The sequence below is a fragment of the Pundamilia nyererei genome, unplaced genomic scaffold (genome assembly GCF_000239375.1).
Source record: "Pundamilia nyererei isolate P.nyererei 1_Seehausen unplaced genomic scaffold, PunNye1.0 scaffold00009, whole genome shotgun sequence".
Classification (NCBI taxonomy): domain Eukaryota; kingdom Metazoa; phylum Chordata; class Actinopteri; order Cichliformes; family Cichlidae; genus Pundamilia; species Pundamilia nyererei.
This window is the reverse complement of record NW_005187410.1, coordinates 581,096-594,653: the sequence shown is the minus strand read 5'-3', so window position 1 is coordinate 594,653 and position 13,558 is coordinate 581,096. Positions and strand designations below refer to the sequence as shown.

At 41.1% G+C, this 13,558-nt stretch overlaps 1 protein-coding gene across 1 annotated transcript in view; it reads right to left on the bottom strand.

Moving 5' to 3' along the window:
- Nucleotides 1–184: 184 nt before the first annotated feature.
- LOC102199504 (microtubule-associated protein 2-like) overlaps nucleotides 185–13,558 on the bottom strand; it is a gene marked incomplete at its 3' end in the record, with an annotated part of 75,888 nt that continues 62,514 nt past the window's right edge. Inside the window, exons 6-10 of the mRNA XM_013908296.1 lie at nucleotides 8,878–8,967; nucleotides 7,580–7,654; nucleotides 5,396–5,611; nucleotides 3,335–3,616; nucleotides 185–2,196 (exon numbers count right to left, since the gene is read on the bottom strand). Of these exons, the coding sequence (XP_013763750.1) occupies nucleotides 185–2,196; nucleotides 3,335–3,616; nucleotides 5,396–5,611; nucleotides 7,580–7,654; nucleotides 8,878–8,967 (2,675 nt within the window). The remainder of the gene's footprint in view (nucleotides 2,197–3,334; nucleotides 3,617–5,395; nucleotides 5,612–7,579; nucleotides 7,655–8,877; nucleotides 8,968–13,558) is intronic.

The window sequence follows — 13,558 nt, the reverse complement described above, 5'->3', positions numbered from 1 at the left end:
CTCTCTCTTGCTTTTCTTTCAACTCCTTCTCTTCTTTCTCCAATTTCTCCCTCATCTCCTGCTCTTTCTGTTCCTTCTCCTTCCTTTCTGTTTCTTCCTTCAATATCCTCTCTGCCTCTTCTTTCTCTCTCCTTTTCTGCTCTTCTCTCTCTTCCATTTCTTGTTCTTTCTTTTCTGCCTCTTCCTTGATTTTCTTTTCTTCGTCCTCTTTAAGTTTCTTCTCGACTGCTTCTTTCTCTTGCTCTGCCTTCATTTTCTTTTCTGGATCTTCTCTCTCATCTTTGTTTATGCCTAACACAGGTGAAGCTGATCTTTTCGGGGAGCCATACATTTCTCTTTGTTTAAGTTTGGAGGGTGAGAGCACTGGGGAGAGCAGCTTGTCATCATCGATATTGCTCTCCACAGATGAGGCAGATGACGTTTTAACAGGCCTGGCAATTCGGTCCTTGGCCACACCAGTCAGCTGGTACACATCTTCAGCATCCACTTCCTCATAGGCTTCCTGATGCACCAGCTTCACCTTCTCTCGAAGCTCCTGCAGCTCTCGCTCCTCCTCCAAACTGAGAGGCCTGTCCTCCATCTCCAGTTTCCGGATCTGCCTCTCATAGTCAGCAATCTCAGTTTCTGACGCTGAGCCTTCACCGCTGGCTTGCCGTTCAGTCTCGCTCACTGACCTCCCACCTTCCTCCAGTGTCACAGTGACAGTTGGTGTCACAAAAGGCTCACAGGGCTGAGCAAGTGGCGTCTCGCTTACAGAGGTAATCATCTGATCATCTTCTTTGTTCTTTTTATTTTCTTCAGCTGAATCTTTTCTCTCTTCTTCTTTCTGGTCTTTTTCTTCAGCTGCATCAGAAACTCCTGATGGCTGTGTCTTATCCTCCAAAGACACATCTCTGACTGCTAATTTTCTTGCCTGCTCAGCTACCTTTTCCTCCAGGACAGACGGGGTGAAGACTTGTGCAGAAGTGTCTGTAGGGCTGAACACATCTGCAGGGGACGGCATGGGCCCTGAATATTCACTAAATACACAATAACCCATCTCTTCCAGCTGGCTGTCACTCTTTCTAGCTCCAGGACTCTGTTCCCCTGAAATTAGGCTAGCCAGTGGGTCATAATTTAAGGCAGAAGAATCAGATTGAATCGACTTCCTCCGAATGATTTCTGGGTCACTGTTTTCTGATTGCAGTCCCGAACGGTTACCAGCAAGGTCAAGCATTTCGGGCAAGTCTTGTGCCATTACTGTGCCATTTTTATATGTATTCTTGGGAGGCTCAGGGGATTCTGGAGATTCCGGTTCAGGACTAGGTTTTGGAGGCTGCTCTGTGATCCTTGGAGGAGATGAGGAGTCTGAAGTAATGGAAGCTGCCGTCTCAAGTATGAGTGGAGGGAAAGATGGTGGCTTATCTGCAGATGGTGTGGTAACTGGAAGGTAGTCTGCTGAGTCATCTAAGCTTCCACTGGTATATGACATGATATCTGTGGCCAGTGGGGAGAAGTTTCTTTGTCTACCTTGGCCACTTTGATCCATTGCTCCTATGGTGATGTTAAGTGAGTAACTCCTCTGCTCTAAGGCAAGTTTACCTGGGGAAAGCCTGCAGTCATTACTCCTGTCAGGAACTGTAAATACCCTACTGTCTTCTGTTGTACTTTTTTTAGCTTCAGGTTTATCTTGAGCTTCAGCAAGTGTGCTGTAGCTGATCTCAGGAGAACTGGTATCATCAGTACTCTGCTTTTCACCAGCTCTACTCAGTTCGTAATAACCCTCACCTTTACTGTGAGGACCTTCACTAACCTCCATGGCTGATGTTTCAAAATAGGCTGACATCCCAGATCTGTCTTTTGTGTCACTTGTTGAGTCTCCTCCTTGAACTTTGGCTCCCACTGATGTGAAATCAGCAGGAGAGCTGATGCTGCTGAACTCTACCACCTCCACTGATGGCTGCTTCTCTGACACTGTAATCGGCTCACCATATGTAGGCTGAAGTGTGAGCGATCTGACGGGTTCCTTGGCTTGACTTTGAACATCTGGGGGTACAAAGGATGGCATATCCATGGTGGGACTTTCTGGTACAACTCGTTCACCAGCAAAGAACCCTTGGATCTGGGGCTCATAAAACTCCTCTGGGCGTTTCTCTGATCCAATGCTGTCAGGGCTCATGGATCCACTGTCCTGCTTGTCTGTCTCCATCTTCAAAGCTGAAAGGATATCTGTAAGTTGGCTGTTCGATCATTACAGAAATGCATTGTTTTAGCATGCTGTGAATGAGATATCTATTAAGCCAGGGTTTGGAAAAGCTATGACAAAAACAGGCAAAGCTCTCCTCAGAAACTTACAGCACAATGGTACGGCCATCAATGAAGAAGTACGGCGAGATTACGCGGTCCACCAAGTCACAGATGGATGATAAAATGGGATGGTGGCGTGACGGAAACCAGCATGAGGCAACTGTGATGTTGCTTTATGGGAAACAAGCAATAACAGATGGGAGAAATATCCATGCTGACCTTCAAAACCATCAGATACCAAGTGAAATAACATTTCTGTCATTCAGTAAAATGAAGTGTTTAGTCAGTTTGTCAAGTTTAAAGCTTTTAATATTTAAATAGTTTTCACTATTGTGAAAAATCTAGGGTTTAAATGTTCAGATGTCAGTTTATTAGCACAATCATGGAAGAACTTTACTGGTAAATGACAGATAAATGCTATATGCTGTCACCAGCTAAAGGTGACAAAAACAACCCAAAAAAAAGAGAAATAATTAGGAATTAAGCTGATACAGAAATGCATTTGATGAGATGGTTTTACCAACAACTGCACCACACTGAACATGAGACAGCCAACACAAAATCCCCTGCAAACTCTGTACTCAGATTCATGATACCAATGATTTATGCACGTGTTGCAGGAATGAATCATGGCTACAAAACTGCGCACAGCACTGGCATACCAGCACTAGGCAATGTATAAACACAATGAAAAATCTGGAAGCTTATAGCAGGTGGAAAAAATAAAACCAGCAACCGTCACGATTAGCATCACTTCACTTCATCATACCACTACGAAAACGGCCGGCCCCGAAAACCACAGCAAGTAAAAGAAAATATAAGCAAAAATACACAATAAAACCAGGTTAAGTTAAAACAATGTGGCTTTTTTTCCACCAACAAGCCTGTGTTGCCTTGCAGCCGCAGCAGAGCGCAGGGAGGATTACTTGCCATTCCACTTGAATTATAATGCTTATAAGTTATACATTTCCTTTGTACACATCTTGCGTTCTTATACAGTGGGCAATGCAGGAACATGCAGGCAGGGAGAGCAGAGGGCAGGACACACCTGTCTCCGGGCTCTCCTCACCCTCTGCTTCCTCCTCCTCTCTGTCCATAGAGCTCTCTGCAGTAGCACTAGCTGCCTCAGCCGGCTCCAGGTCTAGATCCTGGGCCTCGTCTATGGCCTCTGCCTGCTCTAAGGGCTCAGCTTGGGGGCTGTCCAGCTCGGGCTCTTCCCCACTCCATTGCTGCTCATCAAGAGCTGCCTCGGACTCTGCTGCCTCTGCACTCTCCTCCTCATCTTCCACCTCCTCCTCGTATTCAGCTGTAAGAGCCTCCATGGTCTCTTCTTCCCGAGAACAGGGTGAAAGGGGGACACATTAAGACTACAGGCAACACAGACTTGGGTTATGTGCGAACACAACTTATGACGGGACACTTTCAGCTCTAGGGAAAGATGGCCTAAAATATTTATTTGTTCACACATATATGTACATTACACATACAGTACAGACTGCTGTTATTTATGCATTTTTTGTTTTCTTTTTATCATATTAGAAGAATATGTTTTTCCCCCCCCAAATATCTGTCTTTTTAAAATATTTTTTCCAGTCCATAAGCAAATCCTTAACAGATACTGACCTTTGATCTTTTACGACTAAGGTCAGTTGTTTAGTGGTAAAGATAACAGGAAACAACACTTCATGGCTTTACACTGCATGGACAGGATACTATATATGCAAGTAAATGAAGGAACATTGTATTCATTTGAGTGAAAGGAGAGTTAGCTGCAGATCCACCGTGACAATGTCGCATCTTTCTAAGGATTTGCAGCTGATCGTACAAAGTGGTTGCTAATAGTCATTAAATATGATCATTTACATTAGTTTACACTAACTAGAAGTTAATAAATGTCTTCAGTATTACACAAATGTTAAGTTCAGCTGAGATCTGTGATTCCAAACAACGACAGTAAAATATGTCCTGTAAGATAACTTCTGAATCCCTAAGCTATGGGAGTCAAGAGTTCTGGCTTTTCATTTCATTTTAATTTAATATCTCTGGAGAAAGAACTTTCTTTCCTGTACTCTTTTGAGCAAGAAAGAAAAATCAGCAGCATCAGGAAAGTTTAATAACTGAGACAAGTTGAATCGGTTCGAGATGGGCTCTTGGTTTCTCTATATTACTTTTTTTGTATATTACTGGATAGGGATTTGGATTCTGCCATTAGATTTCCAAATATTTATTATGCTATTTTTACAGCACCTTCACAGCATTACAGTCATACTAGACTTTACACTTATTTTGTGCTGAATGACTGACAAACTTGTTAAAAAATGCCAAAAAACCATGAAAAATCAGCTGATTATTTTTAGATTGGTTTGCTTTTTTAAAAGGTTATTTATTATGCTTACTGATGACCCCGAATAACAAGAACAAATGAATGGAATGATTTTTTTTATAACAGAGTTGATAATGGGTGTTTATTAAAAAGGCAGAAGGGCCTCATAAGACTGCATGTGCATGACGTCCACATTTCTGAACCACAAATGTGGGTGAATATGTCTGAGCTGAAAGTCTTCCTTGTTGCCACAGTGAGAGTGTAAAGGTAGGTACGGATGAGTGTAGAGGGTCTGACATAGCACAGTATGGTTTAGGGGATGAGAAGTAGTCTGGAGAAAAGAACCAAAATACATCTCTGGGTCTCCAAGACATCTATGAAAGGCTTATGGTCATGTTCCACAAGTCGGACTTGCACGATGGTCTGACTGATGAGCGAATGGCAATAAAACACTGTTATTTATATAACTACTTTGAACCGTCACTACTATGTGTTAGAGTTAACAGCATGGCAAACACGGATAGCAATGGGCTTGGGTAAAAGAAATTTTAAACAGAAGAGAAATATGGCTGTTAAATTAATATGCTGTTTTGATTGAATAACCAACACAAGGACACACAAACGCACACAAAGACAGACGAAGAGACGAGCTGACGGACGGAGAGACGGAAAGACGAAAGGAGAGAGGAATGGGGGAAGGGAGTCAAATCACAAGAGAGGAGAGGAAAGAAAGAGAAAGGAGATGGAGGGAGGGGGGATGGCAAAGAGGAACCATGCGTGGTTCACCTTCAATCTGTCTAAAGGCCACGGCTTGCCCTGTGGGGCGAGAGCCCGAGTGCGTCCACTCTGGGCTGAACAATGGGTGCTCATAGTACTCCTCTTCGGAGTGGTAGGGGTCGTCCTCGGGCACGGAAACTGAGATGGAGGGGGCGAGGAACTTGCACCTCTCACGAGAATTTTGGAAGCGGCGGAGAGGGCCCGCCTCCTCCTCATCCCCTACATCTACAAACAAGACAGACACAAGGAGAAGAACTGCAGGGAAATCTGGACACGCAGACTGAAAGAGAGAGTGAAAAGGATGGAGAAAAAAAGATAAAGGAAAAGGGAGAAGAAAGCAAAAAACTGGAAAAAAAAACCACCAAAGAATGGCCATCTTAAAAGTGACTTAACATGCAATTAAAGATTTTCTTTCTGTAAGGAGCTTTGGTCCAAACGTTTTCCATTTGGTCTTGACTTTATTATTTCATCAGCCAGTTCAACTGAACAGCAGTCACTTTGCACATGTAACTTTGTCAAACGGCAGAATTAAACTTTATAGATATGACCAGGAAAATATATTCTGCATTTATTGTATCCTTATTGATTTAGCTACTACTGATACTAGACTGAACAGAACTGAACAAATATGGGCCCAGCTATGGTCCTTTAACTTTTACGAAATGCTAAGTAACCAGCAAGTTCAAAACAATTTTTGCCTGACTATTTAAGATGGACATTTTTTGCAGTGAAAAGAGAGATAAAGCTTGAAGAGAAACCGACAAAAGAAACAGAAAGAGTCAGCAGAGAGGGGAATGCCAAAGAAGAAGAAGAGAAAACTTGTTTGAGAGCAAGAGAGACGTAACACACAGAGGACAATGACAAACAGACAGTGACAAGCAACTCAAGATAACAAAGCTTTGGGGGCCAGCCATTCTTTGAGAGCAACAAAACGGGCATATTGTATCATTTGTGAAAGATATCTGCTTCACATACGAATGATTCAACCAAAAATAAAATACATACAACATTAAAAATAAACAGCTACAACAGTTATAGCACTAATACAGCAGAAGTCGCTAACAAACCTGTAATGTTTTGTGGGGGTTTTAAAAGCCACAGTGAGAACAAACCTCAACACTAATACAAACTACTCAGTCCTGTAAAACACTCCACCTACAGTAAGAAACCTACATCCCAACAGCTTTACAGCTGTTTGTCATGAGCACACAACACATAACAACACATGTCACAAGGCTTTGCAGCTCCTAACCTTATTTCTTTTAGTTTTAGTTTTATAGCCCAGTCACTGCTTAAAAAATTAGATCAAACATAAATAATCAAACTTTATCACAGCTCTAACTGGGATGTTCAAAATCACAGGATAAATCTACACTGTGTGATTCAGAAAATGTAAATTAAATATAAAGTATTTTATGTGTGCAAACGGCATTCATCATCTTCCAGTCTCAAGAGGCAAGCTATACTAAATTATGTAACTAGATTGCATTTCTACATTGGGAGGGGCTTTTTTTAATACCCAATTTATTGGCTTTTCTACACCTTGCTGCAGCTTTCTTAGTCCTTAAATGTATAATTTGTATAAACAGAGCTAGATCTCTGTCACCTATAGCCACAGCCAAAGACACAGGGTACAATGACCAAAAAACGCAACACAATGATTAGACAGGCAAAACTGAAGACTTAACTCAAGTAAAATCACAAACAACAAGAAATCAGAGGGTTACCTAAATTGGCTGTCATATTAGTGTGTAGAAGACAGTGAAATGAAGAGGTTAGAAAAGGAAATGGATGGAAAGGATGACAAAAAGAGTGCACTTAGTAGAGGTGGAGTGTTCATGCATGTTATTGCGTCTTTGTCAGGATAAATGGGGATGATAATGAAGATATTCATTTTATCTGTTTCAGGCATACAATGATGACACATATGCAGTATTCCAAAAGAAATGGATGACAGGAAAAAAGGAGAAGATGTTTCTGCTTATAGCAGCTTAAGTAGAATTTCTGAACGTTTATCAACGTGTGGTTCATGCCCTTTAGGCAGGGCATGTCCTGAGAGGTGGGGCACTTCCAGCGCAAGCATACACCAAGACCCAAGTCTTGGTGGTCATAAAGCATCAGAAGCCACAGTCAAAAGAAGAAGTCTCTCTCTTTAAGAGACATACCGAGTATGTATTTATATTCTTGGCCTACCTTGTTCTAGAGGTCCAAAGTGCTCTGCAGCAGGTGAGGGGGGAGGCGAGGGAGGCAAATTGGTGGTGTCTTCAACTAGAAAGTGTGACAGAGATAAAAGACTGAAGTTATTAAAAAAAAATAAAAAATCACATATTATAAAGGATACTTTCCACTAGCAGAAAACACTTCTTGCAAGGTAACATGCCTAGCATGTATACAAAGCATATATATGTATAGCAAGGTATTGCAAGGCTGAAAACTGCTAATTTCCATTTTCACATGCATTTTTACAAGCAAAAAAAAAAAAAAGAGTAAAACATGGAGTACAGGTGCAGAATCCTGTAAAAAAGTGCTGTCAATAAGCAATAGCTTTGTATTTTTCTGTTTAAATAGCAGAAAAGGAAAGGCACTGCTAAATATGAACTCTGGCCATCCAATCGGTACCACATCTGGCAGCCAAACAGGATTGCTGTCCAACCATTGCTTAAATCATCAGTTAATACCAGTGAGTGCATATTCCCTGTTATTTTTAGTTTCAGTGTCAGTTGCTCACAGTTTTCACTGCAGCAGTAATTAGAAACAATTTAGTCTTTTTTTTTTTTTTTAAATCACAGTTATAAACTGCACAGATCATATATCCTTTCTGTACATATACACAGGCACATTACACTATGCTTATGCACATTTTACTCCTGTTATGGGTATTATATACGTGGCTGTTCCCTGCTTGATTCTGTTGCCAAAGACGGGGGTCAGACAGTATGAAACAGGCTAGGCAACGTGGGAGTTGAAAGTGACTAATTAAAGGATGGAGGTATGAGCTACTCTTGTTACTACAGGTACACTGTTCCATGTAAATGTTTGACAACCAGAAGCCTGGTTTTCAAGTGTGCAGGTTATGAGACTAATTAAACAAAATATACAACTGGTCTACTGTTTAGAAAGAACTACTAGAGTTGCTGAGGGAAAATACAGACATTTCTGTGTCTCCAACATATTCTCTTTTGCTGCAACATGTTTTTAACGTTCTTCAATTAGCGAGTCTTTTCAGGTTAGTAACAGTCTGCTATATTGCTCCACTGTTCACTTATTAAAAAAAAACAGGTATAACAATAGGACTAAGATTAATAATTTCAGCTGTCTAGCAGATGGATTAGGTGCTCCGACTCCTGAAATGCTGCTTTTAGGGATCTGGAGACATGTCCTCTGCACCCAGGGCCAGGTCCCATTTGAACAGGGGCCTGCATATTATAGTTTTCCAATTGCTACTGCTCTGTAGCACCATTAAAGAACATATGTGCATTTTTATAGCTCACCTGATGGCAGTCTTTGAGTCTCCTGCTCTCCCTTCAGTACTGCCACTGCCTCTGCTGTCACTTCCTGTACAATCCGGGCTGACACTTGCTCTACCCAGACACAGACATACAAGGTCAATGCAATATTATTAAACATGTTTCAACCAGACTAATTCTCTGTCCATTTTGCTTTACAGTAGCTCTTTCATGTCACTCAAAATGTGAGACGAAAGGCAGCATGAGGGGGCTGAGATTGTCTTCATAACACCATGTCTGCTAGTGAAGGCTGCAAGTGTCACCATGGGAACACAACATCCCATGCAGACACAAAGTATGAAAAAATACCTGTAATACTTTCTCTATTTTCATCACGACAAAGGAAATTTTACATTTCAATAACACACAGTAACATTTATAAAAATACTGCCAAACCTAAAAGTAACATAAAGAATAAAGAATGCAACAGCTTTTTACATAGAAATACAAGAATGATACCGCAATGTGTAATACTGTCAGTTGTTTACTATTGTTTTTGATTTTTTTTAATGAATGATCAAATGTGAGCTGAATCCAGTTCCGTCGGCGCAGACTTTTTTGTAATTTAACTATCAATCTGAATTCATTTCATTATCCAGGAAAGAGTGCTGTCTCAAGATGCAGTTCAAAGATGGACCCAACTGCAGGCCAGCACAAAAAAAGTGAGCTTTATTTCTAAGCTGGTAAAACAGTCCAGAATGAAAGCAAATACGGAACTGATTAAACCAAGAATATAAAAAACCTGACAAAAAGCAGGAACAGGAAGAGAATGACAAAGAGAGAGGTACACAGAGGACTAACTGGGAATAGGAAACAGAACTTAATCAACACAATAAACAGACAGAAAGTGAAACAGCGGACATGAGAGGAAAACGAGCCACAAGAATAAAAGATAAATGAACAAACTGGCAGCAGGAGGACCGAAAGGAGATAGGGAAACACTGAGGGAGCTAAACACAGGTAACAAACTCAAACTAGGAACTAAAGCTGAATGAAAAGCAACAGTAGAGCAATCCATTATCCTAACCAGTATTCAGATCCCATAACAACGCACTCCAACACTAAAAATTAACTAGACCTGGAAGGATAAAGATACTGGAAATACAATAAAATCACAACAGGAAACTAACAATAATCAAAAACTTTGAACATTAGAACACCAATGAAACCAAACAGTAAATATTTAATTTAAAAAAATAATCCAAAAGCTCCAAAAATGTGGCCAAACCCAAGGAGAGTTTGTCATGGCCAGGTGCTGAAGCACAAGGCAGTTTGGTACTGTTTGGTATTTATATATCAGAAAGCCCAGCAACAATTTTGCTTTAGGGTCCATTAGCAAAATGAGTTCCTGATAATATAATGTCAGATTGGGTTTATTGCAAATTTAGATAAACTCTCTGCAATTCTTTTTTTTTCTTTTTACCAGCTATACAGTAAAGTAAGAAATAAAAACAATGTTAGATGGTAATACTAGTGTTAGCATTTAGCAAGAAGCTGTCAACACAATATGCCCGTCTAACACTTGTAGGCAGTAGGTGTTAAATAACTACAGTATAACAGGAAAAGCCAGCGTGCACACAGTTTTCAATTGTAACAAAGGGAGTCTGTGACAGTTATGTATTCATGCGCTAATATAGTGTTATCCTAAATCAGGACACACACAAAAGGGCACCATACGAAACTGGTCAAGCAGTCTGCATTCAAGCTTTCATCAGTCTGCCTGCATGCATGTACGAATCAGAGAGGACGGCAGAGTTTTAAACAAAACCATCATTTCTATAGTAACAGCAGTTATGTATGGCTGGATGGCATTGTGATGTTTTTTTTACTGTTGCCGTTTAAGAACCTTTTTCTTTCCAGCATCACCCACACATCAACACACACAAGCTGGCAGGGACACACACACGCACACACACGCAATAACCCACATACATTCACTTCTTCCGGGAACACTTAACACAGCCCACTCACCAACTCGAAGCCACCATTTCCCATTTTCAATAGCAAAGTGGAATAAATGTGTACCACCTTTTTCACTGCTTCCAGGCAAAATCCTTTCATCTGATACTAAAAAGTAGAAGAGAGGCGTCCTCGTCAAACCTGCTCAATGGTTGTAACATCAAATAACAGCCCCTAAAGCTAAAAACGGGCATTAAAAGAAAAGCCTGTACATTTTTGTGAATGGTTTAGAACCACACTGCCTTTGTGTCATTTTGTTTTTTCCACATTAACAATTGCAAAGATGATTTTAACACTGAGAACGACATATTTTATTCAAACTAATGCTTGGCACAAAATTCCAGTTACGTTCATGTAAGCCACTTACAAATGTCCTTACAAAGTTTCTGAAGCAAGCATAGGGATCTACTGAAGATAGTGCAACTATTACAGAATAGGGACGTAGCTTAATTGCACAATTGCAAGATTCAAATGAAAACTAAAAAATATGGAAATGTCAACTTGACTACTAGAGCAGTATGGAATTTGTGTAAAAAACAACAACCACTTTTTGGGAAATTGTGAATTTTGTGTGTGTGTGTGTGTGTGTGTGAGTGACAAACAAATCTAGACAAATGCACAATGACAAAGCATTAGCAATGCAAAAAAACCCAACCTTGTCACATCCATAAAGCCAGCTGGCACTGATGAAAACTAGCCTTGTATGGCTGTCTCAGCATTCTCTGATGAAGTGATGTCAAATGACAGCCTGTCTGTCACTGGCTGTGACAGCAGAATCTATCTTACTACACCACTAAACAAAAGTAACACGATACGTATAAACAGACCTGCTCTCACTGTAAAAGAAAAGCATGCATTACCTGTATGACAGGCGACCGAACCTCTGAATGCTCCCTCTTTGAGCAGAGACTGTGACTGGAAGCCCCAAAGTCGACGCAAGGCACAAACAGTGCACCACACAGAGGCACACACAGAGGCACACGCACACGCACACGCACACGCACACACACACACAGAGGGCACAGAGAGAGCAGGACTGATGTTTGGCATGATACCAGCAGGCACCCAAAATGTGTAAAGCAAGTGGTTGCCATAGCAACAGACCAGTGGGCCATTGACTTGGGTCCATACGTAATTCAGATGCGAGCATCCTGTCATTCGGTTTCAACCTCCATGTCTAAAGCTACCAATCAAAAGAAACGATGACTTATTATCCTTTTTTTTTGACACATGATGCAAGTCTGAGCAATTTCTATTTTTAAATCATCTGATGAAGTAAAATAAATGTTAATTGTTTTCATTTTCTCAATGAAATCGCAGTGGAACAATTTGTTTTGTTTGTAGCTATAAAGAACAGATATTTGAACAATTTCTTTCAAAACAAAGGTTAAATTAAACCCCTGTTTTCATAGTGGTGATTACCTTAAAGTATGTAATATAGTTAAGTAAGCCAGGAGTGACAGCTAACAGCTAACTGTCACGGACCCGGCTCTGGAGGACTCGGGGGGTCCGTGAGCAGGATGGACCGTTATTATCATTATTATTGTTATTAGTATTATTATTATTGTTTTTATTATTATTATTAGTGTTGTTGTTGTTGTTATTTGGGGATGTGTGTCTTTCTGCACTGTGCTGTGTTGTTCTGTGTTCCACTCATTATAGGTAGAGGCAGGGTGTGGGTGTGTACAAGTGTGGCTGGAGGATGGAGAACAGCCACATGCGGGCCTGATGGGTGTGGCCACACCTGAAGTTCCTACCACACACCTGTTGGTGATCAGGGCTCGTCGGGGGAGCTACTTAGGAGAGTGTTGGAGCTCCCACCAGTGCGGGTTCATTGAGTTATCCTACCAGGAGAAAGAGTGGTCCAGAAAGGCTGCACGCACGGGGTGTGCGGAAACACAACAGCGGGGAGCACGAGCACAGACGTCGGAGGGAAGCACACACACGGGATTCAAGGGAGCAACGGGGAGTTATTGTGTTTACAGCTTCTCACTGTAAATAAAAAGCACTGTTTGCATCGCAGAGTCTGCGTTTTGGGTCCTCATTCCCCATATCCCCACGGTCTGCCTGCCAGAACACAAGCAAGCTCAGTTTGTAGCTACGTAATCGGAGACAAAAACCTTCACAAAATATATTATCCTCGGCAATTAGACCAATTAGTAGGGCTGGGCGATATATCGCGTTTTTTAAAAATATCGATATATTTTCATACGAGATATAAGATGTGACAATATCGTTTATATCGATATAGTCTATGTTACGTTATAATTATACTTGTGGAGCCGCAGGTTTGCCTCTCTTTCGTCCACTTTTGTCTCTACGCAACGTTACTCTGCCTCGCCTCTCCTTCACTAAACACAACTCCGCCTCCCCCATAGCTTCACCTGACAATGACAAGGCAATGACAAGATGAAAGCGGAAAATCTCCGTTAGCGAATTACCGCGGATGGCCCCGTGCGTGGGGCTGGACGGCGTCAACGTGTTAGCGAGCTAACCGCGCTAACGAGCTAACCGCGCTAACGACATAAGATAAGATAAGATAAGATAACCTTTATTAGTCCCACACGTGGGAAATTTGTTTTGTCATAGCAGGAAGTGGACAGTGCAAAAGTTATGAGGCAAAAATTAGGATACAATAAGAATAAATACAGTACACAACTGTACAGGATAGAATAAATAAAATACTATATACAGTGGAATAAAATAA